This window comes from Oncorhynchus keta, chromosome 36 (genome assembly GCF_023373465.1).
Source record: "Oncorhynchus keta strain PuntledgeMale-10-30-2019 chromosome 36, Oket_V2, whole genome shotgun sequence".
NCBI classification, from domain to species: domain Eukaryota; kingdom Metazoa; phylum Chordata; class Actinopteri; order Salmoniformes; family Salmonidae; genus Oncorhynchus; species Oncorhynchus keta.
The window spans coordinates 6,081,980-6,107,228 of NC_068456.1; the positions used below are offsets into that span (position 1 = coordinate 6,081,980).

General features: G+C 43.2%; 1 protein-coding gene across 6 annotated transcripts in view; it reads right to left on the bottom strand.

The window, feature by feature from the left end:
* Positions 1–4,239: 4,239 nt before the first annotated feature.
* Positions 4,240–25,249, bottom strand: part of LOC118369531 (regulator of microtubule dynamics protein 2-like) — a 65,573-nt gene continuing 44,563 nt past the window's right edge. For 5 of the 6 annotated variants that reach the window (XM_035753972.2, XM_035753971.2, XM_035753973.2 and 2 more), the window contains exons 6-11: positions 10,632–10,707; positions 9,380–9,457; positions 8,465–8,563; positions 6,902–6,955; positions 6,685–6,765; positions 4,240–6,547 (exon numbers count right to left, since the gene is read on the bottom strand). In XM_035753972.2, the coding sequence (XP_035609865.1) occupies positions 6,491–6,547; positions 6,685–6,765; positions 6,902–6,955; positions 8,465–8,563; positions 9,380–9,457; positions 10,632–10,707 (445 nt within the window). In that variant the 3' untranslated portion in view covers positions 4,240–6,490. The remainder of the gene's footprint in view (positions 6,548–6,684; positions 6,766–6,901; positions 6,956–8,464; positions 8,564–9,379; positions 9,458–10,631; positions 10,708–25,249) is intronic. The other variant, XM_035753977.2, reaches the window with a different exon arrangement.

Consider the following 25,249-nt stretch of genomic DNA (forward strand, 5'->3'; position numbering starts at 1 on the left):
GGGTTTTAGTGGTATTGGGATTGTGGCTGAGTAGGGTTGTCTAGGAAAGTCTATGGTTGCCTGAGGCGGTTCTTTATCAGAGGCAGGTGATTTTCGTTGTCTCTGATTGGGAACCATATTTAGGCAGCCATATTCTTTGAGTATTTCATGGGTGATTGTTCCTGTCTCTGTGTTAGTTGTCACCAGATAGGCTGTATAGGTTTTCACGTTCTATTTGTTGTTTTTGTATTGTTCGTGTTTTTTCATCTATTAAAGATGTATCGATTTAACAATGCTGCATTTTGGTCCGACTCTCTTTCAACGGAAGAAAACCGTAACAATTACATTGCTAACAGTTTCGTAACTTTAATGAAGTTTACAAGAAAGCTAGAAAGCTTACGCAAATCCCAATGTTGGGAAAGTTACCACTTTGTAACAATATGTAAACAATTATGTAATTAGTAATACATTACAATATGTAATGAGTAAAAATGTTTTCATGACATTTTTTATTAGCAGGGTACCAATTTAATATGATGAGTAATAATGACATTTACTGTCACAGGTGGCAAAAAATAGCTATCTGAAAGCCACACCTACTGAAAATAACCTGTGGATTACATTAAAAAAAGACCTAACTGCTCGGTCAACTCAGTAGGAAAGTGAATATAAACCAATTGATGGTTAAATTAACCCAATATGTTGGGTTATTCATGCAACACTGGCTGGATCAAAATAACCAAACGTGTGTTCTGTCCAATATTTATCCAGCGCTGGGTTACCAAATTGTGTTGATTTTACCCAGCATTTTTTTGTGTAGGTGGTGAGGAAGATGACCTCATCCTTGATAGCATGACTGTGGGGGTCCAGTTAGATTACTTGTTGGTTATTACTGCATTGTCGGAACTAGAAGCACAAGCATTTCGCTACACTCGCATTAACATCTGCTAACCATGTGTATGTGACAAATAACATTTGATTTGAATTTGATTTGATTTGATGACAGTTCGGTTTTGTGACTCATTACGTCACATTTTCCCATTATCCAAAAAGACTGACAGTCGTGTCTGTGATGGCCAATCATAAATTCATGACAGTTCCTCAAAAGTAGGATATAGTTGACCAACCTCTCAGACAGGCAATGTGCACATTAGCAGAAGTTTTCCAGTAAACCTTACTTTCAAGATGATTAACTACCGCAAACAACATTTCCAGTTAGGACATTATGAGAAGAGAAAGGAGAACATTTCCCAATTATGTAACTATGTTGTTCAGAGAGATGTTAACCCTTAATGATTTCCCAGAGCCACTGGTATATTTGTTTGGCCTTTGAGGATCACGAGACAAGTTTTATTTATTTAATTATTATTTATTTCACCTATAACTAACCAGGTAGGCAAGTTGAGAACAAGTTCTCATTTACAACTGCGACCTGGCCAAGATAAAGCAAAGCAGTTCGACACATTAAACAACACAAAGTTACACATGGAGTAAAACAAACATACAGTCAATAATACAGTAGAAAAGTAAGTATACATACAATATGAGCAAATGAGGTGAGATAAGGGAGGTAAAGGCAATAAATAGGCCATGGTGGCGAAGTAAATACAATTTAGCAATTAAAAACACTGGAATGGTAGATTTGACAGTAGATGAGTGTGCAAAGTAGAAATACTGGGGTACAAAGGAGCAAAATAAATACATGAATACAGTAGGGGAAGAGGTAGTTTTTTGGGCTATTTATAGATGGGCTATGTACAGGTGCAGTGATCTGTGAGATGCTCTGACAGCTGGTGCTTAAAGCTAGTGAGGGAGATAAGAGTTTCAGAGATAAGAGCGTCAGAGATTTTTGTAGTTCGTTCCAGTCATTGGCAGCAGAGAACTGGAAGTAGAGGCAGCCAAAGGAGGAATTGGTTTTGGGGGTGGCAAGTGAGATATACCTGCTGGAACGCGTGCTACGGGTGGGTGCAGCTATGGTGACCAGCGAGCAGAGATAAGGTGGGACTCTACCTAGCAGGGTCTTGTAGATGACCTGGAGCCAGTGGGTTTGGCGGCGAGTATGAAGCGAGGACCAGCCAACGAGAGAGCACAGGTCGCAGTGGTGGGTAGAATATGGGGCTTTGGTGACAAAACAGGTGGCACTGTGATAGACTGCATCCAATTTGTTGAGTAGGGTGTTGGAGGCTATTTTGTAAATGACATGACCAAAGTCGAGGATCGGTAAGATGGTCAGTTTTCGGATGGTATGTTTGGCAGCATGAGTGAAGGATGCTTTGTTGCGAAATAGGAAGCCAATTCTAGATTTAACTTTGGATTGGAGATGTTTAATGTGAGTCTGGAGAGTTTACAGTCTAATCAGACACCTAGGTATTTGTAGTTGTCCACATATTCTAAGTCAGAACTGTCCAGAGTAGTGATGCTGGACGGACGGGCAGGTGCAGGCAGTGATCGTTTGAAGAGCATGCATTTAGTTTTACTTGTATTTAAGAGCAGTTGGAGGCCACGGAAGGAGAGTTGTATGGCATTGAAGCTCGTCTGGAGTGTTGTTAACACAGTGTTCAAAGAAGGGTCAGAAGTATACAGAATGGCCCTCAGACACACTGAACTCTGTCAGAGAAGTAGTTGGTGAACCAGGCGAGGCAATCATTTGAGAACCCAAGGCTGTTGAGTCTGTCGATGAGGATGTGGTGATTGACAGAGTCGAAAGCCTTGGCCAAGTCAATGAATACGGCTGCACAGTATTGTTTCTTATCGATGGCGGTTAAGATATCGTTGAGAACCTTGTGCGTGGCTGTGGTGGACCCATGACCAGCTTGGAAACCAGATTGCATAGCGGAGAAGGTACAGTAAGATTCGAAATAGTCGGTGAACTGTTTGTTAACTTGGCCTTCGAAGACCTTAGAAAGGCCGGGTAGGATAGATATAGGTCTGCAGCAGTTTGTGTCAAGAGTGTCCCCCCCTTTGAAGAGGGGGATGACCGCAGCTGCTTTCCAATATTTGGGAATCTCAGACGACACGAAAGAGAGGTTGAACAGGCTTGTAAATAGGGGTTGCAACAATTTCGGCAGATCATTTTAGAAATATAGGGTCCATATTGTCTAGCCCGGCTGATTTGTGGGGGTCCAGATTTTGCAGCTCTTTCAGAACATTAGCTGACTGGATTTGGGAGAAGGAGAAATTGGGAAGGCTTGGGCGAGTTGCTGTGGGGGGTTGCAGTGCTGTTGACCGGGGTAGGGGTGTCCAGGTGGAAAGCATGGCCAACCGTAGAAAAATGCTTATTGAAATTCTCAATTATAGTGGATTCATCGGTGGTGACAGAGTTTTCTATCCTCAGTGCAATGGGCAGCTGGGAGGAGGTGCTCTTATTCTGGATGGACTTTACATTGTCCCAGAACTTTTTAAAGTTTGTGTTGCAGGAAGCAAATTTTTGCTTGAAAAAGCTAGCCTTGGCTTTTCTAACTGCCTGTGTATATTGGTTTCTAACTTCTCTAAAAAGTTGCATTTCATGGGGGCTGTTCGATGCTAATGCAGAACGCCACGGGATGTTTTTGTGTTGGTTAAGGGCAGTCAGGTCTGGAGAGAACCAAGAGCTATATCTGTTCCTGGTTCTAAATTTCTTGAATGGAGCATGCTTATTTAAGATGGTGAGGAAAGTATTTAAAAAAAAAAAAAACAGGCATCCTCTGGCATCTTTCCAGGATACCAGGGCCAGGTCCATTAGAAAGGCCTACAAGCACAGTACGTTAGGGAGAGTTAGTGATTGTGTTATGCAGCAGGGTTGTGATTAAGACATTAACATGAACTTTTCAGTCCACTTTGGAAAATTAAGAGGTGAAACCAACTTACCAAGGATTTATTTTTGAGTTTTTTAATACTGAACAAACACCTGGAGGTAATTGAACGAGTCTATGCCATAACAATAACCTGAAACATGACCAGACTGGAGGGAAGTTGGACTGAATTTGATCCAGTGACAAATTTAAAATTGGCTCTGGAACAAACTATACAGTCTGCACAAAAAGGTGAATGGAAGGGTGGCTTACAAATAAAACACCACACTTCACCTTTGGTAATCAAGCAAGAACATTCTTTCATACCTTGCTATTCCATTACATTTGGACCCGAGACCAGGCAAAATATTTGGTTGATAATAGAATGAAAATGTCCCTATTAGATTTTAATCAAGTGTTGCGTACAAAAATAGTTGTGTGTGCATGTATTCCAGCAACACCCCCCCCATCACACACACACACACACACACACGATTCCACATATTTATTGAAAAATGGCAGACTCAAATAACATTGATCAGTAGTGTCTATAGAATAGTTTCCAGAGCCATGCATTTTAATTTCTAAATACATGGCTCGCGTAGTGTCTATAATATTTTATGTACTGTATTTAATTTACAAGATATTATAAACTGGGTGGTTAGAGCCCTGAATGCTGATTGGCTGACAGCCGTGGTATATCAGACCATATACCACAGGTATTAGAAAACACGTCTTTTTACTGCTCAAATTATTTTGGTAACCAGTTTATAATAGCAATTAGGCACCTCAGGATTTGTGGTACATGGCCAATATACCACAGCTAATGGGCAGTATCCAGGAAATCCGCATTGCGTTGTGTGTGTAAGAACAGTCCTTAGCCGTGGTATATTGGCCATATACCACACCCCCTCAGTCCTTTCACTTAAAATTTACTTCACTGCCCACTGGGCACAGACATCAATTCAACATATATTCCAAGTTGGTTCAACGTAATTTCATTTAAATGACGTGGAAATAACGATGATTCAACCAGTGTGCGCCCAGTGGGTACAATGTCTACAACCCTAGATACAACTAAAGCATACATTCATATTACTGGAACACAGACAAATCTGAGGCAAAATAAATGATACCATTCATGTATTTCACCTCTCAGATAAAGTATGCACCAGTTAATGGTTCCCAGAAGACTTGATAGGGAAGGAAACTGGACTCCTAGGGAGTATCTCAATTTCATACTCCTCGAGTCCTTCTCCCTCACCTCATTTTCAAAACCCATCGGATGAGAAAGCCAGAGGTCCCTTCCCTCTGACCTCTGCCAATTGAGAAGGAGAAGAGGACGCGATGAGTATGAAATTGAGATTCTGCCTAGGAGTCATGTTTCTTTCCCTATCAAGTCCTTCCTCCTATCTGATGGGACCATCATCTCAGTCTATGTACAGACAGTGACAGGAACACAAAACCTGCCAACCAGCAGAGCTACACTAGTGGTCCACTCAGTGCAGGTCAAAGAACACTTAAAGAAATATCCAAATCTCCATCTGAAATGGCACCATATTCCATATTTAGTGCACTACATCTGACCAGAGCCCCTATTCCCTATTTAGTGCACTACATCTGACCAGAGCCCCTATTCCATATTTAGTGGACTACGGCCCTGGTCAAATGTAGTGTACTTGATATGAAATAGGGTAACATATAGTTATAGTGCCTTCAGAAAGTAGTTAAACCCCTTGAATTGTTCCAATTAGTCATGTTATAGCCTTTTTATTTATTTATTTATTTAAATCATTTAAAAATAAAAAATGAAAATTGAAAAGCTGAAATGTCAATAACTATTCAACCCCTCCGTTATGCCAAGGCTAAATAAGTTCAGGAGTAAAAATGTGCTTAACAAGTCACATAAGACTCACTGTGGTCAATAATAGTGTTTAACATGATGTTTTGAATGACTACCTCATCTCTGTACCCCACACATACAATTATCTACAAGGTCCCTCAGTCGAACAGTGATTTTCAAACAGATTCAACCACAAAGACCACTGATGTTTTCCAATGCACTTACTGGTAGGTGGGTTAAAACAGGAAAAAAACAGGCATCAACATTTTTTTAAAGCAGTTCTTAGGCTAGGCTATTTCAGTGTAATAAAAAAAACAAATCAAGAATAATTATTGATACGTATGCAGTTTACAGGGAACCATATTCATTTCTGACACCAACAGGGTGAGTATAATTATTAAAACATTTTCTAGCTACAGTATTGCCTGGTCCTCCACACTCGACTGCAGATTGCTTCAAGATATGGGAGATAATATACATCCCATTGAACACCATTGATTGACTTACATCAAAGATGGGACCAGCCAATGAAATTGGATTCTGGGTGTGTAACTGCTTGCTGATAGGTCAAAACTGTCCCTTTTTACCACAATCTCTTTAGCAAACAGATGTCAAAGAATTTAGATATCTGCTTTTATAAGACATCAAGATGTGTCTGTGATAAACTTGTTCTCCAGAACAGTGTTCCCTAGCATGCACAGCCAATCCAGTAATCTCCAATCCCAGAGAGGATTAGCAAGAGTCCGGTATTTCAGAAATGTTGAAGCCCCCATTGAAGGTACTGTCCCATCGGTAATCAAAGAAGACATTGATTTGGATTCCATTCATAGTGTGGCTTCCAGTGAAGATGATCCTGGGTTTCTCCCTAGCGAGAGGACGTAACCATTTCGAAATGTCCTCAATAAACACCTAGCGCAGGGAGAAGGTAGTCAAGCTCCTTCTGTGCCTCCTCATCCTTGGAGAGAGAGAGAGAGAGAGAGAGAAATAAAAAGAGACAATCAATCTCTTTTTGAACCACAACAATGAGAAACGTGAGAGAACTAAGACTTTAGAGTACAAGAATAAGCCAGTGACAATACAGTCAGTACCCACCTCTTTGGAAACAGTTTCCATTGAGGCAGCAGCATCCCACATTTTCCTGGCCTGACCTTTCTGCCCCAGGTCTCTGTAACACTGACCAATCAAAAACACATTCCTCCTCCTCATCATCATCACCATCGGTGCACATACAGAGTCCGTTTGATTACGGGATATACTGTAGATTAATCTAAGACGCAAACATTACAACAACATGGGCAGTCCGACTTACCTTGGCTAAAAACACATAGTTTAATTTGGAGTACCTGGGACGGATCTCCTCCACCTGTGAAAGAGTGAAAATATTATAAAACACGAGAACACTGTACTTGCTGGTAATCAACTCTTTCTGGAGTTCAGCTTCCTGAGGCTGGAACAAAATGCCCTCTCCTTGTCCAGAATCTCTGTATTCTGAGTCATACTCTTGTGAGAAGGTAGCCCTGCATTGTAAGCACAAATCTCCCCCGCAAGCTTTGAGAATGTCTGAGTTAAGTGTTACCATAAGGCCAGAGGAGGCTGGTGGGAAGAGCTATAGGAGGAGTAGGCTCATTGCAATGGCTGGAATGGAATGAATGGAAGTGAGTCAAACGTGGTTTCCATACGTTTGATACCGTTCCATTGATTCCATTCCAGCCTTTACAATGAGCATGTCCTCCTATAGCACAATAACACGGCTGTATTCTTCCATTGGACCGGCACCAAAAACACAACCGCTGACAAAAACACTGCCTCACAGTTTACGATCTAATGGCATCAGATCAGTCCAGGACAGGTACGGGGGTTGGTACACGATTTGGGCAAATGACTGCAATTGAAACATAGAACCTGCTCAGCACACACAATTACAGAAAGGGCTAACCATAGCACTATTCTGCCTCTAGCCATAGACAATTCTATTTCACTTGACTCTACCTTAAATTCAGACCCTATATAGCCTGAGTATTAATAGTACAATTAGAAGAATACTAGGGCAACACCTGGGCACTAGGTAGTGTGTAGTTACTGTTCGTGTACTTGGTTATAGTGGCACAAGTTGTAGAACAGCAGGATGTGTTTGTTGAAGCTAAACAGCCTCTACCAGAGTCCTTGCGGCCAGAAGAAACAAGTTACAACAGAGACCACTTCAATTCTTTTGATGGGTGAGATACACAAGACGTGAGGAAGAGGCATGAAGCAAGAGAATCTTGGACAGGAGTCATTTCACATCTCTCTATATAAACATGTGAAATGTGGGAACACAGACTAAGCCTCGAAATACTTGTGGTTTGGTCTTCAAATCTTAAATCTAACAGCAAGTGCGCAGAACACAGGGAGGAGTTCTCCGAAGTTGAAATGTACAGTGATCAGAAAAGCTGAGTTAAAGAGAGAGAACTTGGGGAGGCAGGGTAGCCTTAGTGGTTAGAGAGTCGGACCAGTAACCGAAAGGTTGCTAGATCGAATCCCAGAACTGACAAGGTAAAAAGAAAAGGAAAAATCTGCTGTTCTGAACAAGGCAGGACGACTGTTCTCTGATAGGCCGTCATTGTAAATAAGAATTTGTTCTTAACTGACTTGACTAGTTAAATTAAAATAAAAAAAACTTGAAAGGACTGTATGATTCTAACAGGCTAAAGTATACAGTGCAGAACTATGAAAGTAACAGAAACAGAGTAGCTGTCCATATTCAAATCTAGCAGTCGGGCAAATGAGAAATGTACTGGTAAATTACATTTGCAAGGCCTGACATGCTTTACTCCACACTAACAGGTACTGCCAAACACACCACAATCTATGGTAGCAAGGAGAATCCCAATACCTTGAGGAAGTTCTTCAGCGCATCTTGGACCGTGGCACTTGGAGGCTCTCCAAACAATGTAGCAGCAATTTTCCTCTCGATCCAGGACAGCTGAGCCACCTGAACAGAACCAGTGTATAGAGCCCTTTCAGAACATGGTGAATCAGATAAACATTTAAAACGACATGGTGTGAATATGACTCTCATACTACAGTGCGTAAACAGTGCAAGTAGCATTTAAACAGGAGGGGGGTCATGGGAATAAAGGATCTGAAAATTACTCCCCCCATCTTAAAAAAAAAAGAAAAAAAAGAAGTCACTATGGAAAGACACTTTCAAAATAATTCCTAAAGCCCCGTCACTCAGGATGCGGTGACAATATAACCCGCTATGGAAGCAATTTCTAATCCTGACACAAACCAACCCATCATGATAAGCAGTCACACACACACATCTTTCCATAAAACTTGATTACAGGAATAAGATAATGGGCCTAATGTGATGGACTTGCTGGGTCAAACGCACGCAGTGTTCCTTCCCCGCCCCATTCATCTTAGAAATGTGCAATTGTAGGTGGAGCACTGCCTTGCCGTCCCCGTGGGCCCTTTCAAAGAGGGGCCGCTGCCTGAACGTAAACAGCGGATCAATGTTTAACATGAACACAGAGCAGAACGCCCTTTAAATTCACTCTCACAAATCATCAGGGGTGACTTTTTCTTCCTTCTTCGGAGAAATAGCCACTCATCTTTGACTGCAGCTAGCTACACATGGCAGGGTATGTGGAGGGTGCTTGTGTGTGTGTCTGTCAATGAGTGTGTGTCAATGAGTGTGTATTGCTAATGACTCCTTCTCAAAGCTCCTACATTGATCACTTTTCAGGGAGTGTTTTCCTCACTGTATGGTTGACTTGGGTTAATGTGTGTGTATGTCACATACAGCGTAGCACCAGCGGCCCAGCAGGTAGTAAGACATAGGATCCTGTGGCTTCAGCTCGATGGCCTTATCCAGATGATCCTGAACACAGAAGAGGACAGACAGCATTAAGTGTTGATTCATGATACCACACATTTCCCTCTGACCTGATCTGCTCTGCTCCACAGCTACCCACAACTATGCCACAAAAATCTCTCACACACGCACATGCATCACAAGCTCCTATTTGTCATGCAACCCTCTCCCTCCCACTGTTCTTTTCCACTCAAAAGCAAAATCCTCTCTCTCATATATATATATATATATATATGCTGCGTGCGGTTCAGCCATTATGCAACCCATGCATCTGGGTGTTTTATTTATTTAACCTTTATTTTAGCAGGTAAGTTGACTGAGAACACATTCTCATTTACAGCAACAACCTGGGGAATAGTTACAGGGGAGAGAAAACAACCAATTTTAAGCTGTGGATGATTAGGTGGCCATGATGGTATGAGGGCCAGATTGGGAATTTAGCACAGGACACCAGAGTTAACACCCCTACTCTTACTATAAGTGCCAGAGAGTCAAGACACCCGTTTAACGTCTCATCCGAAAGACAGCACCCGTCACATGGCAATGTCCCCAATCACTGCCTTGGTGCACTGGGATGTTTTTTTATAGACCAGATGAAAGAGTGCCTCCTCCGAAAGAGTGCCACTTCCAGCAGCATCTGGTCTCCCATCCAGGGACCAACCCTGTTTAGCTTCAGAGGCAAGCCAGCAGTGGGATGTAGGGTGGTATGCTGCTGGACAGTGAGGGGAGTGATCTGAATAGAGCCCACAGTCAATAAGGCTAACGCCTGTACAGCAGTCAGTGTATATAAGTACTGACAATAAACGTATGTATAGGGAAAAAAATTACATTGAATTTGAGGGATACCGGACCTAAATAAGACTGAGGGTGATTCTTCAGCTGTCAACATGTGGTTGTATGACAGGGAAGGACCCTCGACATAGCTGGGAATCAACACTGACTGAGCGAGACCACAGGGGAAGTTCTGGAAAAGCACACGCCCCGACCTCACCTCAGTTACCCTCTCTTATTATTGCTAAATTCCACCATTCCATCTGTGTGCCTGCCATCACCTCAGGTGCTGCTAATGTAGGTAAGGTCTGACATGCTTCAAGTACACACAAAACAAACACTTGAATCAGTGACTACATAAAGATATGGCTTTATGTGTAGACGGTCTGTCAAAAAAAAAATCACTTACTTTGAAGATGTAGCCATTCTTTATCCTGTTCTGCACAGTCTCGTACTCTGTCATGATTCCACACATTATAGCGTACCTAGAGAAACAGAGAATTGAGAGAATTGCTCGACAATGTTGCTTTGGCAATATGAATATATGTCATTTTTGTCATGCCAATAAAGCCTTTTGAAAGTGAGAGACACCCCTATTTCATTACTTTGTAGAAGAAGCACCTTTGGCAGCGATTACAGCTGTGGGTCTTTCTGGGTAAGTCTGTAAGAGCTTTCCACACCTGGATTGTGCAACATTTGCCTCTTTTTTTTCTCCCTGAAATTGCTTTAAGCTCTGTCAAATTGTTTGTTGATCATTGCTAGACAACCATTTTCATATAACTTGCCATAGATTTTCAAGCAGATTTAAGTTCAAACTGTAACTAAGCCACTGAGGAACATTCATGGTCTACTTGGTAAGCAGCTCCAATGTAGATTTGGCCTTGTGTTTAAGGTTATTGTTCTGATGAAAGGTGAATTAAACTCAGTGTCTGGTGGAAATCAGACTGAACCAGGTTTTCCTCAACGATTTTGTCTGTGTTTAGCTCCATTACGTTTATTTTTTATTCTGAAAAACTCCACAGTCCTTAACGATTACAAGCATACCCATAACATGATGCAGCCACCACTACGCTTGAAAATATGGAGAGTGCTACTCATGAATGTGTTGTAATGGATTTGCTCAAAACATAACACTTTGTATTCTAGACAAAAAGTGAATTGCTAAGCCAAATTTTTGGCAGTATTACTTTAGTGCCTTGTTCCAAACAGGATGCATGTTTTGGAATATTTGTATTCTGTACAGACTTCCTTCTATTCACTGTCATTTAGGTACGTATTGTGGAGTAACTACAATGCTGTTGATCCATCTTCAGTTTTCTACCATTAACTGTTTTAAAAAGTCACCATTGGCCTCATGGTGAAATCCTTGAGAAGTTTCCTTCCTCCGGCAACTGAGTTAGGAAGGACGCCTGTATCTTTTGTAGTGACTGGGTGTATTGATACTAGAGGTCGACCGATTATGATTTTTCAACGCCGATACCGATTATTGGAGGACCAAAAAAGCCGATACCGGTTAAAAAAATATACAGTGGGGCAAAAAATAATTTAGTCAGCCACCAATTGTGCAAGTTCACCCAATTAAAAAGATGAGAGAGGCCTGTAATTTTCATCATAGGTACCAGAAAATCACATTTTTAATGAATTTATTTGCAAATTATGGTGGAAAATAAGTATTTGGTCAATAACAAACTATGCTTACTTTTTTGTTCCACTGTATTTGTAATAGTGACAATTACAACAATACTGAATGAACACTTATTTTAACTTAATATAATACATCAATAAAATAAATTGAACCTCAAGTAAATAATGAAACATGTTCAATTTGGTTTAAATAATGCAAAAACAAAGTGTTGGAGAAGAAAGTAAAAGTGCAATATGTGCCATGTAAGAAAGCTAACATTTCAGTTCCTTGCTCAGATGAGAACATATGAAAGCTGGTGGTTCCTTTTAACATGAGTCTTATTCCCAGGTAAGAAGTTTTAGGTTGTAGTTATTATAGGAATTATAGGACTATTTCCCTCTATACCATTTGTATTTCATTAACCATTTGACTATTGGATGTTCTTATAGGCACTTTAGTATTGCCAGTGTAACAGTATAGCTGCCGTCCCTCTCGTTAGCGCGCGCTAACTAGCTAACCATTTCACTTCGGTTACACCAGCCTCATCTCGGGAGTTGATAGGCTTGAAGTCATAATCAGCGCAATGCTTGACGCACAACGAAGAGCTGCTGGCAAAACGCATGAAAGTGCTGTTTGAATGAATGTTTAGCGCGTGCTTCTGCCTACCACCGCTCAGTCAGATACTTGTATGCTCAGTCAGGCATTGGAAACCTCCCTGGTCTTTGTGGTTGAATCTGTGTTTGAAATTCCCTGCTGGACTGGGGGACCTTACAGATAATTGTATGTGTGGGGTACAGAGATGAGGTAGTCATTCAAAAAAATCATGTTAAACACTATTATTGCACACAGAGTGAGTCCATGCAACTTATTATGTGACTTGTTAAGCACATGTTTACTCCTGAACTAATTTAGGCTTTCCATAACAAAGAGAGAAATTTGGAGGTGCTTATATTTGTCCTGTTACACACAAGTGTGCAATTGAAATGCGTTTCTTTGCATATCTCAACTTGCCCTGAGACACCTGTAGGGAGTGGGGTCACGGCCAGTGTTGCCATTTTACAGCACCCATGGAGCAATTAGGGCAAAGTGCGTTGCTCAAATCAAAAATACCTATTTAAATGAAAAAATGTATAATAACAAATAAAGAGCAGCAGTAAAATAACAATATCGAGGCTATATACAGGGGGTACAGGTACAGAGTCAATGTGCGGGGGCACCGGTTAGTCGAGGTAATATGTACATGTAGCTAGAGTTTTTAAAGTGACTATGCATAGATAATAACAGAGTAGCAGCAGCGTAAGAGGGGGGCAGGGGCAATGCAAATAGTCTGGGTAGTCATTTGATTAGATGTTCAGGAGTCTTATGGTTTGGGGGCAGAAGCTGTTTAGAAGCCTCTTGGACCTAGACTTGGCGCTCCCGTACCGCTTGCTGTGCAGTAGCAGAGAGAACCGTCTATGACTAGGGTGGCTGGAGTCTTTGACCATTTTTAGGGCCTTCCTCTGACACTACCTGGTATAAAGGTCCTGGATGGCAGGAAGCTTGGCCCCAGTGACGTAATGGGCCGTACGCACTATTCTCTGTAGTACCTTGATGTAGGAGCACAAACAGTTGCCATACCAGGCAGAGATATAACCCATCAGGATGCTCCCGATGGTGCAGCTGTAGAACCTTGAGGATCTGAGGACCCATGCCAAATTTTAGTCTCCTGAAAATGTTTTGTCGTGCCCTCTTCACAACTATCTTGGTGTGCTTGGACCATGTTAGTTTGTTGGTGATGTGGACACCCCGTTGACAGCCCCGTTGATGAGAATGGGGGCCTGCTCGGTCCTCCTTTTCCTGTAGTACACAATCATCTCCTTTGTCTTGATCATGTTGAGGGAGAGGTTGTTTTCCTTGCACCACACGATCAGGTGTCTGATCTCCTCCCTATAGAGCAGGATTTTTTATAAGATTCCGGGTTAGAGTTTCACTCCTGGAAAGCGGCAGCTCTACCCTTTAGCTCAGTGTGAATGTTGCCTGTAATCCATGGCTTCTAGTTTGGGTATGTACGTACAGCCACTGTGGGGACGATGTCGTCAATGCACTTATTAATGAAGCCAGTGACTGATGTGTTGTACTCCTCAATGCAATCGGAGGAATCCTAGAATATCCATATCCAGTCTGTGCTAGCAAAACAGTTCTGTTTTGCTAGCACAGACTGGATATGGATCTGCTTCATCTGACCACTTTTTTTATTGACCGAGTCACTGGTGCTTCCTGCTTTAATTTTTGCTTGTATGCAGGAATCAAGAGGATAGAATTATGGTCAGATTTGCCAAATGGAGGGTGAGGGAGAGCTTTGTACACGTCTCTGTGTGTTGATTAAAGGTGGTCTAGAGTTTTTTTCCCCCTCTGGTTGCACATTTTGCGCAGCAGGAAATGAGGTCAAACGGATTTAAGTTTCCCTGCATTAAAGTCACCGGCCACTAGGAGCGCCACCTTTGGATGAGTGTTTCCTTATGGCTGTATACAACTCATTGAGTGCGGTCTGAGTGCCAGCATCGGTTTGTGGTGGTAAATAGACAGCTACGAAGAATATAGATGAAAACTCTCTCGGTAGATAGTGAGGTCTACAGCTTATCATGAGGTATTCTACCTCAGGCGAGCAAAACCTTGAGACTTCCTTGGATATCGTGCACCAGCTGTTGTTTACAAATATAAATAGACCGTCACCCCTTGTCTTACCAGAGGCTGCAGTTCTATCCTGCCGATACAGTGTATAACCCGCCAGCTGTATGTTATTCATTTCGTCATTCAGCCACGACTCAGTGAAACAAAATCCCTCTCATCACACCTTGTTGGCTCTGGTATTTGAACCAGCAACCTTTCGGTTACTGGCCCAACACTCTAAATTCGAGGCTACCTTCCACCCCTGACTCACACCACTCATTCCCTGGGTCACTAGCCACCACTCCACCCAGGAAGGGCTGGAAGCCAACCAATCAAATTGTACACATTCAGACAAGCTCCTCATTAAACAACTTGAGAAGGAGAGATAAGATCAGCTGCTTTCCCTCTTTTCCATTGTTCTCTATCCCAATTAAAGCTCCAATCTGTACTTTGGGAAGCTGTTCAATGTCATTTCAATTCTAGAATGGTTTCCAGGGTATAGCTCCAAAATATGGTCAGAATAATCTCTTGGATTGTTAGTCCAAAACAAGTAAAGTATTGTGTTTAGTTGTTTTTTGAATCCCAGAATGCAGATTTAATATACAAGGGATACTGGGAACAAGGAAGGGGCTAAATAAAACCATGGAAGATGGTGTGTGTTTTATCCCCAGCCTGTAGCTGTGGGTTCTGAGAAAAGTGTGTTGCACCAACTGCCAATGCTCAAATTCTGTTGCCTGATTAGCAGGAAAGTATTAGAATTGTGTGTATGCTCTGTGCATATGCTCCATGTGATTCATACGTGCTTTAAAATGTATACCACCTATACAGTGGGTGTTGCAAAATAAGACAGCGAGAAATCAAGTGCCACCCACACCACACTCACAAAAGCATCTTTATCTATTATCTGCCAAAGCATTGGCGGGTGAATTGTATATAACTGTAACAAAACGGTAATTGTTTATTTTCTTATGGCAGCGCGATGAGATAGCGGAGATGCTATCTGCAGCTTTTAGCCGACTGGCTTCCAATGAAAACATTGGTGTGTGATGATATGTTTTCTCAAGTCCTACACCACTGACCGACTTGCTACCTGTTAATGAATAAATACGGCCGGTGGATGGATGATAAAATGGTTTGCTTCTCCGCTATCTGAATAGATAGATAGATATTAGGCACATGTATACACTGAGTAAACCAAAGATTAGGAACACCTTCCTAATAGAGTGGCACGCCCCTTCTTTTGCTCTAATTCGTCAGGGCATGTGGACTCCACACTCCCCATGTTGACTGCAATGCTTCCCACAGTTGTGCCAAGTTGGCTGGATGTCCTTTGGGTGCTGTAGAGCGTGAAAAACCCAGCAGCGTTGCCGTTCTTGTCACAAACCGGTGTGCCTGGCACCTACTACCATACTCCATTCAAAAGGCACTTAAATCTTGCCACACATACACACAATGCATGTCTCAATTGTCTCAAGGATTAGAAACCCTTCTTTAAACTGGTCTACGCCCCTTCATTTACGCTGACTGAAGTAGACTTAACAAGTGACATCAATAAGGGATCACAGCTTTCACCTGGTCAGTCTGTCACAGACAGAGCAGGTGTTCTTGATGTTTTGTGGACTCAGTGTATGTATTGACATGTGGGTAACGGTCAGTGATGTGGGTAACTGTCAGTGATGTGGGTAACTGTCAGTAATGTGGGTAACTGTCAGTAATGTGGGTAACTGTCAGTGATGTGGGTAACTGTCAGTGATGTGGGTAACTGTCAGTGATGTGGGTAACTGTCAGTGATGTGGGTAACTGTCAGTGATGTGAGTCACTGTCAGTGATGTGGGTAACTGTCAGTGATGTGGGTAACTGTCAGTGATGTGAGTAACTGTCAGTGATGTGAGTAACTGTCAGTGATGTGGGTAACTGTCAGTGATGTGAGTAACTGTCAGTGATGTGAGTAACTGTCAGTGATGTGGGTAACTGTCAGTGATGTGGGTAACTGTCAGTGATGTGGGTAACTGTCAGTGATGTGGGTAACTGTCAGTGATGTGGGTAACTGTCAGTGATGTGAGTAACTGTCAGTGATGTGAGTAACTGTCAGTGAGTGATGTCAGTGGTAGTCACTGTCAGTAACTGTCAGTGATGTAGTCACTGTCAGTGATGTGGGTAACTGTCAGTGATGTGGGTAACTGTCAGTGATGTGGGTAACTGTCAGTGATGTGGGTAACTGTCAGTGATGTGACTGTCAGTGATGTGAGTCACTGTCAGTGATGTGGGTAACTGTCAGTGATGTGGGTAACTGTCAGTGAGTGTCAGTGATGTGAGTAACTGTCAGTGAGTAACTGTCAGTGATGTGAGTAACTGTCAGTGATGTGAGTAACTGTCAGTGATGTGGGTAACTGTCAGTGATGTGGGTAACTGTCAGTGATGTGGGTAACTGTCAGTGATGTGGGTAACTGTCAGTGATGTGAGTAACTGTCAGTGATGTGAGTAACTGTCAGTGATGTGGGTAACTGTAGGTAGGACTTTATTCTTATTTTAAATGTGTGCAGTTCTGTCTTTGAGACCTTGTCTATTGGTGTTCTGCATAATTTCATGTTTTATGTATTGTGTGGACCCCAGGAAGAGTAGCTGCTGCTTCTGCAACATCTAATCCAAAATAAAATACTGACTATTAAGGTTAAGGGAGGTAGTCTGCCAGATGACCTAAAAGGTCCCAACAGTTAGTATCTAGGGAGCCTTGAGGGTAACACCTTTCAGAGCCAACATGCCCCAAAACCCTATAACCCTATTTACCCATACTTAACACATTTATAACCACAACTTGAAGGAGTGACAGTGAATAACAAGCCTGTAAAGAAGCAGTGTCTAACCGCGTAGAATAAACTGTACAAATTATAGTTTTAGTCGAGGAACATTAGTGATTGTCAGGAGTGCAAACACTCTAGGGAAAAACAACAACTCTTTAATTTGTTTTTATGTAGTCCTATTCAATATAATATGATTAACAGCTATAAATCTAAAGTGAAGTCATGGGAGTGGAGTTGAGAAACACAGTAGCATAACAGAGGTGTGTACTAATCACAGTTCATATGGAACATCTCACAGGTGAGGGCTGTGAAGGAGCATGGTGGATTTCTCAATATTAACCGCAGGAATTTTTCCCGTCTCTCAGTGGTTAGGCCAAGTTAAGTATTATTATTCAGCATGTAACTCTGCTCTGGCATAGCCAACTAAACTCAACTCCATGATTTTCGATGGAGTAGCGACAAGCGTGGGCGGACTGGAGCTCTGACGTCACATAAAATGAAGTTAGCAAAAACTACTGATTTCACCTCCCGAGTGGCGCAGCGGTCTAAGGCACTGCATCGCAGTGCTAGAGGCGTCACTACAGATCCCGGGTTAGATCCTGGGCTGTGTCACAGCCGGCCGCGACCGGGAGACCCATGAGGTGGCGCACAATTGGCCCAGAGTCATCCGGGTTAGGGGAGGGTGTGGCCGGCCGGGATGCCCTTTGACCCATCGCGCACTAGCAACTCCTGTGGCGGGCGGTCGCCAGTGGGACAGTGTTTCCTTCGACACACTGGTACGGCTGGCTTACGGGTTAAGCGAGCAGTGTGTCAAGGAGCAGTGCGGCTTGGCAGGGTGGTGTTTCAGAGGACGCATGGCTCTCGAACTTCGCCTCTCCCGAGTACATACGGGAGTTGCAGAGATAAGACCAGACTACACTTACCAATTGGATACCACGAAATTGGGGAGAAAAAAAGGGTTACAAATTGAAATACTGATTTCAGCGCCCAAAGAAAAGCCAGCAATTACACAGATCAATGTCGTGCTAATTTGATGTGACGTCGGAGCTCCACACTAGTTGCCGCACAACTCCCATCGTAAATGGTGGAGAAGAGTTTAAATCAGAGAGTTCTGGCAGTGCATAACGAGAAGTACGTGAATCTGGAGGTGCCAGTACAAAACGGCAAAGCTGCTCATCATCGGCCGAGCACATAACGGTGTTGGCTCACCAACCCATTCTGGAGATTTCCTCCACAGGGGGAACTTTCATTTTGGATGGAAGAGATCCAGAAAGGTGGGGCGACACCAGCAATTGCTACATTTCATGGTCTGTTTATTTTTGCAAATCAATTCATCCATGTAGCACAGGCTAAAAGGTCCATCCTGGTGTAGAGCAGCCACCTAAACAGTTCTAATCCTACCTTTAGATCTCAGATCAAGATCTGACCCCAATAGACTTCACCTACACTCTGTGCTAATCAACAGCTCATATTGAAAATGCTTGGTAAACTCAGAGCATGTTGCTACTTACGCAGTGTTTTCCCTGGATTCATTTAGCAGTGGTGCACCGAATCTGCCAAACTGTTGTCGCACAACCCAAAGAATATGGAACAGCCCACATGGACTTTTCCTCTGAAAAGAGCCTGTGTGACATCTTAGAATTTCCCTTACATATTTGTTGTCGTAGTCTACGGATTACCATTTCTTGAGTGTCTCCTCACAAACAAGCGCAATTGTGGGAAAAACACTTTTGAAAGCAGTTATGGTGGTTTTTCAAATGGGAGGGCATCCCAGCTTTCCATTACTACTCCATGTATTGCTCAACTTCCTAATATTAGGTTTAAATGCATTTAGCACTCGACAATTCACAAGGGAGACTAGGGCTATTTGGAACAAGGGAAGTTATCAAAAACTGCTGATTTCGCCTCCCGAGTGGCGCAGCGGTCGAAGGAACTGCATCGCGCCACTGATGACAATGCTTCATCGAGACACTTCACAGTGAGTCTTTCTGGATATGACTGTCCGATAAAGGTCTCTAGGAAGTAGGTAAGAATGTGTCAAAGAAGGGTATTTGCACCTGCCATTTGAGATTTTTGAATTTTTTTATGAGTCTGGCAGCAGCTCTAACTTAAGCCAATTTCCCAACACCTTGACTCTAGAGGCAGAGAGAGGGGGGGGAGTGGATGCAAGGGTGAAAAGTGGTGTGCCTGGACCCAGGGGCTTACCCCATGTTGTTGTTTTTTTCTCTCCCCCTGCCCAAACAATATCTCCCATAACTTTTTACAGAAAGGAAGCGAGGGAGGGAGAGATCAAGAGAGGTAGAGGGCGTCACAGGAAACAGAGAAAAGCACTGTCATCGCCAGGACATTGCCCAAGCTTATTACAATCCACTTCTTACTTGAAATCCCCCACTCCACTGGCCAAAGACAAGGGGGGGGCAAGTGTCAACTGCTTGGCGGCAGCAGCAGATTCATTTCAGCCATCAGATCCAAACATAGAACACTCATTGAAAGAGAGAGGACCAGCAGGCAGACAGCACCCCAGGCTAAACCTAAAAAGCACAGGGGTGGATGAACTCTGAATCCTGGGCAACCTGTGTGTGGGAGTAGATGAGCTAATGTTCTTAGAAAAGAGCAATGGAACAAGTGGATAGTGTTTCTGTATTTTTTTTTGGGGGGGGGACAACACGATGACAGTCGTTTTATAGTGTGAGGAAATGTAAATCATAATTAACAAGCATAAATCAACACCTGCCAAGGGGAAAGTTTGAGAAGTCTGAGGAAATGACAATATGTTCTCACGGAAATGCTAAGTAGAATAAACATTGTTAACCCAGATTTATAAACTCTCTTGCAACACCGGAACTGTTTGGCCCCAATTGCCCGTCCCCCACACTTACGCACGCACTCCAACCTCAAACTGGGAGCTTTATCTAATTTCCCATCTGGCCATTAAACCCGGACATGGATCTAAACTGCTTTAAGTTTCTTACAAACTCCATTAGTGGATATAGGATTAAGCATAAAGCTGTTGTTCTTAATTAACTAAACAAACCCGGAAATGTCTCCCTCTTACTTGACAACAGTGCGCTGTGGTATGTGTGAATGAGCTAACGCTAATGATTTCCCAACGAGCAAGGCAAACAGGACTGCTGGCTCACAGAGCAGGCACAAGGCACCCTGTGACACTTTTCCATGGGAAAAATACACACAGCAATTTATAGAGGCCAATAACATTCACCGAAGATAGGTTTGGTTCACAAATGACAATTTCACTGGTAAATCCTAGAAAATGCACGCACTGGGGAAAAGATTAGCCTTCGTAAAACAATGTGTTTGCAAGTACACATAACATACTGCAAGGTATAGTCCTCGCCATATGCATTTGGACAGTGAAGCGCACATTTTTTGTTTTGTCTCTGCTCACGCATTTTTGATTTGAGATCGAACGATTAACAAGGGAATAATAAAGTATTTTCATACATATCTTCTTTAGACATAAAAACACTTTATGTATTGTGGTAAACCGTGGGGTGTTTGGTTTGAGTGCACAGAGATGGACACAGAGACAGGGAGGCTCTTAGTCAGGAAAAACGCCTTTACTGGGAAACATCAAATAAACGTAACAAAATAACGTGTCCCCCCTGGTCCGACTCGGGCCCACAGTGGAGACCTCTCGCGGCTGGGCATGGGTTGCACAGGCGACAGTGCGCGGAGGGCATGGACTCCTCCCGTCCAGGGCAGCTCCACGCAAGCTTCACGGCCACGGCTGGTTCCATCTGGGCCCCATTCAGCCCCTCATCTCTCTCGGTACCTTTCTTCCCCCTCACCGCGTCTGCTCTCTCTACCTGGGGCCCTTTCAGCAGGTCCTGGGTGTTCTGGTGAGTTTCCACCTCAGTCAGCAAATCCTCCACGCTTTGGGGGTCCTGCATGCTCGTAGGAGAGGGCCCCGAACATACCGATCCAGGACAACCTTATTGATTATTGGGAGGGACAGTACGTCAGTCAGTAGACAGCCCTTGGGTAAGGTGACTCAGGATCTCATGTTTGAGTCCCTCATAATTCTCTGCCTGGTCAGCGTTCAAGTCGAAGTAGGTCTTCTGGGCCTTCCCGGAGAGGTAGGGTGCCAAAAGGCCTTCCTGCTTGGGCCACCCTTCACCCTGCGCTGTCCTTTCGAAGGTGCACAAATAAGTCTCCACGTCATCTTCTTCCATTAACTTGACCAGGAACTGAGTCGGGCTCGACTCCTGGGACGTGCCACCTTTCAGCTGGGCTACGTCCGCCACCAAATCGGAGGTTTTGTATTGGTTGACAATCTCCCTTAATTGGTGCCGTCAGCATCGGGGTGCCCAGCACAGTTACTCCCAGCAGAGGGAGCCAATGTCGTCGCACGTACCTCCCCGCTATCAGCCAACCTCCGGGGATAGACCTCCCGGGATAGACCTCCCGGGATAGACCTCCCGGGATAGACCTCCCGGGATAGACCTCCCGGGATAGACCTCCCGGGATAGACCTCCCGGGATACCACAGTATCTACTCCCCTTGTTTGACGAAATCATAAGTATTTGGACAAATTAGTGTATTAAAGTAGTCAAAATGTGAGTATATGCCATGCATTCAATGACTACATCACGCTTGCAACTCTACAAACCCGTTTAGGTTACTTTGCCGTTTGTTTAGGGTCATGACATTAAAACTGGTGAGGACCGTATAGCAGGTTTGATCGGTTCCTTATGCTATATGTGAGGGAGATGAATAAATAGCAATATGCAGGTCAACAAAATATGATTAACATGTATAGCACAAACCATTTATATTGGTGGCAATTTGTATATTTCAGCAGTGCATTATGGGAAATAACATTTCAGTTTCAGGAGAATCAGAGGGCTTAATCTAGTACAATCTACTATAGCTGTATTCCATTTGTTGGTCTATGATGAGCAGGCAAGTCCGGACAGGCCCCAGTGTTTCAGATGAGGAATGCAGCATTGGGGCCTCCACAAACACAAACAGGATCCATGTGGTTACTTTCTACTCCAGAGAACTAATTAAAAGCAAGGGGATTTTTCTCTAATCACCAAGCAAGGTGGTACACTTTTTTAATCAAAACCAGGTGGGGGTTTATGTCTACTTTAGCTTTTCAGGAAGTGCTGTGCCACAGAGGTGATATAAGGAGAGGTGGTTGAATTTACAAAACTAATTGTGGAGTGCTCAATATGAATATCAAACTTTGCTTGAGAAGGACTCTTTGAGAAGAAGGTAGATGACATGGGAGCCACTATGAGGAACCAATACAAGTTTCACCAAAACAACAAGTATAACCACACAACATTAAATCTATTTAGTCAATGCCTTCTGAAACTGCTCATACCTCTTGACTTATTCCACATTACAGCCCGAATTCAAAATGGGTTTGATATATTTTGCTCCTCACCCATCTACACACAGTACCCCATTATGACAAAATTAAAACATGTTTTTAGAAATGTTAGCAAATATATATACAAACGTATGTGGACACCCCTTAAATTTGTGGTTTCGGGTATTTCTGCCACACCCGTTGCTGACAGGTGTTCAAAAATCGAGCACACAGCCATTCAATCTCCGTAGACAAACATTGGCAGTAGAATGGCTTTACAGAAGAGCTCAGTGACTTCCAACGTAGGACCGTCATATGATGCCACCTTTCCAAGATGCTTCAGTTCATCAAATGTATGCCCTGCTAGAGCTGCCCTGGTCAAAGTGCTATTATTGTGAAGTGGAAACGTCTAGGTGCAACAACGGCTCAGCCGCGAAGTGGTAGGCTACACAAGCTCACAGAACGGGACCCGCAAGCACTGAAGCGTGTTAAAATCGTCTGTCCTCGGTTGCAATAACGAGTTCTAAACAGCCTCTGGAAACAATGTCAGCACAATAAACACTTCATCAGGAGCTTCATGAAATGGGTTTTCCATGGCCAAGCAGCCGCACACAAGCCTGAGATCACCATGCGTAATTCCGGCTGGAGTGGTGTAAAGGTCGCCCCATTGGATTGGAAATGCGTTCTCTGGAGTGATGAATCACACTTAACCATCTGGCAGTCCTACAGACGAATCTGGGTTTGGCGGATGCAAGCTTCCTGCCCCAATGCATAGTGCCAACTGTAATGTTTGGTGGATGAGGAATAATGGTCTGCGGCTGTTATCCATGGTTTAGGCTAGGCCCCTTAGCTCCAGTGAAGGGAAATCTTAACTATATAGTGTACAATGACATTCTAGACGATTCTGTGCTTCCAACTTTGTGGCAACAGTTTGGGGAAGGCCCTGTCCTGTTTCAGCATGACAATGCCCCCATGCACAAAGCGAGGTCAATACAGAAATGGCTTGTCGAGATCGATGTGGAAGAATGTGACTGGCCTGCACAGAGCCCTGACCTCAACCCCATCGAACACCGTTGGGATGAATTGGAACGCAGACTGCGAGCCAGACCTAATTGCCCAACATCAGTGCCCGACTTCGCTAATACTCTTGTGGCTGAATGGAAGCAAGTCCACGCAGCAAATGTTCCAACATCTAGTGGAAAGCCTTCCCAGAAGAGTGGAGACTGTTATAGCAGCAAAGGTGGGACCAACTCTATATTAATGCCCATGATTTTGGAATGTGATGTCCGACGAGCAGGTATCTACATACACTACATGACCAAAAGTATCACATTCACATAAATACTCACAACTTTGAGTCAATAAATGTTAGAATCGCCTTTGGCAGTGATTACAGCTGTGATTATTTATGGGTCTAAGAGCTTTGCATTACAGTTGAAGTAGGAAGTTTACATACACTTAGGTTAGAGGCATTTAAACTCATTTTTCAACCACTCCACAAATTTCTTGTTAACAAACTATAGTTTTGGTAAGTTGGTTAGGACATCTACTTTGTGCATGACACAAGTAATGTTTCCAAAAATTGTTTACAGACAGAGTATTTCACTTATAATTCACTGAATCACAATTCCAGTGGGCCAGAAGTTTACATATACTAAAGTTGACTGTGCCTTTAAACAGCTTGGAAAATTCCAGAAAATGATGACATGGCTTAAGAAGCTTCTGATAGGCTAATTAATATCATTTGAGTCAATTGAAGGTCAATTGAAGCATACTCCCTAAGTTTGCTTTATTCAATGCATTAGCACATTCTGCCAACCCGGATGCCTTAGCCGTGTCTGAATCCTGGCTTAGGAAAACCACCAAAACCCCTGAAAGTTCCATCCCTAACTATAACATTTTCCGCCAAGATAGAACTGCCAGAGGGGGCGGTGTTGCAATCTACTGCAGAGATAGCCTGCAGAGTTCTGTCTTACTATCCAGGTCTGTACCAAAACAATTGAAGCTTCTACTTCTAAAGATTCACCTTTCCAGAAACAAGTCTCTCACCATTGCCGCTTGCTATAGACCACCCTCTGCCACCAGCTGTGCCCTGGACACCATATGTGAATTGATTGCCCCCCCATCCATCTTCTGAGCTTGTGCTGCTAGGTGACCTAAACTGGGACATGCTTAACACCCCAGCCATCCTACAGTCTAAGCTGGATGCCCTCATTCTCACAAAAATGATCAATGAACCTACCAGATACAACCCCAAATCGGTAAACACGGGTACCCTCATAGATATCATCCTAAATAACTCACCCTCCAAATACACCTCTGCTGTTTTCAACCAAGATCTCAGCAATCACTGCCTCATTGCCTGCATCCGTAATGGGTCTGCGGTCAAACGCTCCCTAAAATACTTCAGCGAACAGGCCTTTCTCATCGACCTGGCCGGGGTATGCTGGAATGACATTGACCTCATCCCGTCAGTAGAGGATGTCTGGTTATTCTTTAAAAGTGCCTTCCTCTCCATCTTAAATAAGCATGCTCCATTAAAAAAAGTGGAACCAGGAACAGATATAGCCCTTGGTTCACTCCAGACCTGTCTGCCCTTGACCAGCACAAAAACA